This window comes from Tupaia chinensis, unplaced genomic scaffold (assembly GCF_000334495.1).
Source record: "Tupaia chinensis unplaced genomic scaffold, TupChi_1.0 Scaffold000377_5, whole genome shotgun sequence".
NCBI lineage: Eukaryota > Metazoa > Chordata > Mammalia > Scandentia > Tupaiidae > Tupaia > Tupaia belangeri.
In genome coordinates this window covers 915,973-920,882 of record NW_006159879.1, presented here as the reverse complement: position 1 = coordinate 920,882, position 4,910 = coordinate 915,973, and the positions used below count along the sequence as shown (strand labels likewise).

At 63.1% G+C, this 4,910-nt stretch overlaps 1 protein-coding gene across 3 annotated transcripts in view; it reads right to left on the bottom strand.

Annotated features, from left to right (window-relative positions):
* Positions 1-292: 292 nt before the first annotated feature.
* Positions 293-4,910, bottom strand: part of EIPR1 (EARP complex and GARP complex interacting protein 1) — a 90,146-nt gene continuing 85,528 nt past the window's right edge. For all 3 annotated transcript variants that reach the window (XM_027773828.1, XM_006153525.3, XM_027773829.1), the window contains 3 exons: positions 4,361-4,528; positions 2,854-3,021; positions 293-767 (listed from right to left, as the gene is read on the bottom strand). In XM_027773828.1, coding sequence (XP_027629629.1) covers positions 593-767; positions 2,854-3,021; positions 4,361-4,528 — 511 coding nt within the window. In that variant the 3' untranslated portion in view covers positions 293-592. The remainder of the gene's footprint in view (positions 768-2,853; positions 3,022-4,360; positions 4,529-4,910) is intronic.

The window sequence follows — 4,910 nt, the reverse complement described above, 5'->3', positions numbered from 1 at the left end:
CCCTTGGCTCCTGGGTGGCTGGCTGCAGTCCGAGCCATCAGCACAGCCTGGGTGGGAGCCAGGTCAGGACCGCAAGCCGCTGAGCCTAACCACGGACACCCGCCACCCAGCACAGCTGCCCCAGATGTGGGGCGCCCACCCGGCAGCACCACACGGCCCCTGGAAGCTCTGCACTCGAGGCAGCCTGGCAGAGAGGGTGCCCGAGGGTACCTCTGTCCCTGCACTTCTCCGGGGTCAGGACAGAGACCCAGGTGACAGCCACCCGCTATCCTGAAGGAGGAGCCTGAGCCCACACAGTGGCCTGGGGTACTTTATTTCACTTGAATCTCAGGAGAACCATGAGTTAGCCACATGGAGGGGACAGAATTTTCTGAACTCCCACCACCCTTCAAACTGCACCAGAACTGAGCAGGGACGGCGGCACAGCCCGGCAAGGCGGGCGTCCGGGCCCGGGCGGGACAGCTGGTGCCAGGGTGTGGCAGAGCCGGGGCGCCCACAGACGCCCAGTGGGAAGGGATGCACGCCCTGCGGTGGGCACTGCTGGGAAGCCCTGCATAGGCCACCCGAGGGCTGCGGGCAGCGCAGGAGACCACTAGAGCAGGATGTGGTACTTGAGGGCCCGCGGGACCCGGTTGATGACCAGCCTCCCGTCGTAACTCAGGGATGCGAACAGCCAGGGGTCGGCCGAGGACCAGTCCACGGCGTACACGCTGTCCTCGTGCTCCTCGTAGGTCGCGATGACATTGTCTTGCAGGGGCTCCTTACTCCTGCAACCCAAGACAGACATGAGACGGTGCTGGGACGCCGCAGGAGGCGACGAGCAAGGGCCTCCCGCAGGCCCACGTCCGGCCCAGCCTCGGTTTTCTCATCTGTGCGATGGGATAGGCCCCACAGCAGCAAATGACCCGCCACTGCCCAGGAGGAAGGGATTTGCCGTGGCGCTTTGGAGTCGTCGTCAGCATTGGCCACGACCTCTGCGCTGAGCCGTGGGTCCCTGGGCGGTGTCCTACAGCATGTATGACCTCAAGTCAGGGGAATGTGCTGGGGTCATTAGCCCGAGTCTAAGCAGACACGACTGAAGCTCCTGCTCCTCAAGGGCACAGCCCTGGGAGGAGCCGGGCAGCCCAGCCCTCGGTGTGCAGGCCAGGCCAGGCTGGGTGGAGGGCACCTTGTCCATGGGGACGGCCTGCCCACGCCCCAGAAGATGGGACCCTCAGTTCTACCTCCTCCTGTGAGCCTGCCAGTGGCACTCATGGTGGACGGCAGGTGCTCACAGCCCACGGCACGCCAGCGTGGGGAGGTGGCCTGGGCGGCTCTGCTGCTGAGCCGCGCTCGTGCCTCCCGTCCCATGGCCACCAAGCCCCGCTCGGTCCTGACCAAAGGAAGGCCAGTTTTCTTCCCACCAGAGAGGAGAGCGGTGAGCAGCCCCCAGGCTCCCTGGGCCCCATCCACATGGCACGCCCGGCCTGGGGGCTGCAGGATCGAAGCCACCTGCACTGCGTAAGTACTTCTCTCAGGTCAGCTGTGTTTCCCAGCGTTCGAAAGGACAAACGGTAGAACCGAGAGACAAGTGGGTGGCCCCGAAGAGCAGCCATTAAGCACTGCACAGAGGAAGCCGGATCCCACATGGCCGGCCAGGGCTCAAGCCCCAGGGCTGGAGCATGAAAACACACCAGCATGCACACTCATGGATGGAGGACGGGGGCTGGAGCAAGGGCTGTGGGTGCTGAGGCCCTGCCGAGAGCCTCCTCTCGCTCACGTGCACGCTCTCAGGCGTGGAAAAAAGCAAACACAAACAAGATCCCTGACAGGCATAAGGACAGTGAGACGATGACTGCCGTAGTGGGGAGGCTTCTGATTGGAGCGGCATAAGTAAAGGTGTGAGGGGAGCGCACTCGTGCACCCACGTTTACACGGAGAGGAGGAGGACCCATGGGCACATTCCGCCATCTGGAGGGCTCCCACAGTGACCAGCCAGAGCCCAGGCCGGAAGAGGAATCCCCATGACAGGACAGAAGCTATGGCTGGGTGTTCCCAGCGTCCCACTGCCCAGGTTTCACTCCGTCCCCTCCTCCTCTGGAGCGGCGATGTGACCCTCTGAACCACGCTCGGTCACCGTGACCTCCACCCCAGCACCCAGGACGCCCCGCACGCGTCATGCTGCTCCCTGTGGATGCCTGTGGCCATGCGGCTCCGTGAGACAGACGAGGGCCCTGCTGACACCTTCGATGGCTGGGATCCCGTGGGGCCCTCAGAGCCCCTCATACCACAGAGGACATGGGCCCAAGCGTGAAGAGAAGAGGGTTCAGCCCTGAGTCATGCCCCGGCCTGGAAACCCACATGCACAGCACGTGCAGACGGGAGCTGTGACCCGACCAACAGGCGCTCCAGCACGGTCTGCAGCGTCCAGGCTAGGCAGGGCCTGGTTGGGGACCAAGCAGCTCTGCCTGGAGCCCCAGCCCCACTGCTGGCCAGAGAGGGCCCGTGCCAAGGGCTGTCCTCAGAAGCACCCGCCCTCCGCCCAGGGCAGCGAGGACGCTGGTGGGCAGATGCCTCTCCCTGGGAGCAGCTCCTGGGAGGCAGGCTCATGCTGAGACAATGGGAAGAGAGACACAGGGAGACATGCTGTCTTGACCCGCACTGGAGGCCATGCGGCCCGACTCCGTGTGCGGCCGTACTCCGCGGGCCATCCTGGGTGCGAACCACCTCCCAAACCGCAAGCTCCAGCTGCGCGGAGGCAGGGCTGTCACCTCGCCCGCCACCTGGATGCTTCCCAAGTAAACCTGGGCTGGGGTCACCCCAGGGAGAGCGCCACTCAGGCAGGGGAGCCGCCGCCGGCAGGCTGTGGCCTACCTGTCCTCAGCAGGGTGCTCCTCCTGGTCGCTGATGTCATCATCGTCCGCCAGGTGGCCAAAGGGCTCCGAGGAGATGGACACCATGTTGGAGAGGATGACCCTGCTGTCGCTGCTACCGGTGAGGACCAGCTGGTCGTGAGAGTGGTTGTAGCGGACGCTCCACACCCTGCAGGGACGGGGCATCTGCTCGCATGGTGCCTCACCCCCTCCGGGCCGCAAGGGCCTCCCAGGCGGGTTGGCATCAAGTGCTAGCAGGACCCGACACCCGACCCCACAGCTGGCCTCAGGTGGGAGCCGGAACACCCACTCCTCTGTCCAGAACGTTCTCTCAGCCCTGACAGTCTACACGGACTACATGACAGCTCTCCCTGCAGAGGAAGGAGGCAGCTTACTGCCCAGCGGCCCGGAAAGCTTTCCAAAACGGGCCAGAAATGGCCCCAGCAGCAACACACGGCTTAGCGCTGACCTGAGGGCCAACGGGCCCCGACGGCCTCCCCAGAGCTGCCTTGGCCCTCAGCCAGGAGCACTGCAGGCCCGGGGAACAAGGACCTGTCCTGGCTGTGGGCTGCCGGGACCCATGCCCTGCAGCTTGGCTGTCATCTGCCTCCTGGTCGTGCATAGGCCACGGCTGGCTGCAGGGCCAGGGCACGGAGGAGCGGCCAACCACTCATACGGGGGGCCACAGTGGGGCATTCCACCCAGGTGACCGTCGGATGTGAGCGGAACTCGCCGAAGGCACCGAACCCCACCCAGGGCTCGGGGGACAGGCGTGTTCTGAACGCTGGGGTAACACAGCTCCTGACACGAATTCAAACAACTCTGGCGTGAGATGGGGCCGTGGAAGCACGAGGTCCGCCAGGTGCCCGTCCTCACTGGGTGCGGATTCCTGATGATGTCTGCTCTTACCCTTCCAGACCTCCCCTCTGCTACCTGCGTGTATGCACACACACACACACCCATGTGCATGCACACGTGCGCCCACACATATGACACACGTGCTCTCACACTGGTTTAATACACATGCATCACACCATACTATCCTCCAGCTTGACCTCGGTACTTTCTCAGGAAAAAGCTCCAGCGTGTGGCAAACGCCCCTACCATTTTGGGCAGAATGAGCGATCTCGGGCTCTCCCCACGTCTGCCCCTCACCGTGACGGCTGCACGACCCTCTGCGTGCCGTCACCTCATTCACTGAGCCAAGCCCCTACTGATGGGCTCTGGGCGGTCTCCAGTCCTCTGGCCTCGCGAACATCTGTGCACATTTATTTTTGCATACTTGAACTGTCACTGTTTCAAGACAAAACAGAATCTAATGTTTTTCTTCTTCTCCAACATTTATAAATCACAAACATTCAGATTTGGAATTAGTGTTTCTTAGGAGAACGAGACGGGCTGATTGAATGAGTCACAGCAGCACAAACTACGTGGCTTGCTCCTCTCCAAATGGTAATTGGCACAATGCCCGCATAGCCCCACTCCCCAGGGTGGCGCGAGGGGCCCACCAGTGCGAGTGCTCCTCCAGGGTCTTCACGGGCTCGCTGACGTTGCGGGTGTCCCAGAACTTCACCTTGCAGTCGTCGCCGCAGCTCGCCAGGTAGTACTGCTTGTTGGGGTTGAAGTCCAGGTCCCGCACCAGCTGGCCGTGCGCATTCTCTATGCAGTATACCTGGCTGGGGAGACACACGGCACGCAGAGTGCGCCACGGAAGCCTCGAGCCCTGCACCAGGCTCAGCCCACCCACGTGGCCCTCCAGGGGGCGGGCGTCCTACGGCCCCAGCCGAGCCCAGTCCCTCCACCTGCCCCTGCTGAAGGGCTGGGCACCGGGGTCAGCGCAGTCAGCAACAGCAGTGTGCGCCATGACAGTTTGCAGGAGCGGCTCCGGGAGCCTCAGCTGGGTCGGGGCTGTTGGAGATGTGACATGGTGTACCCTGAGGACCAGAACATGCCAAAGAGACTGATGCCACGAGGAGGGGGCACAGACATCTGGACAGGACAACTGCCAGATGTCTGGAAGGATACAGTGGGGAAAAAGGAAAAAAAAAAACAAAAAGC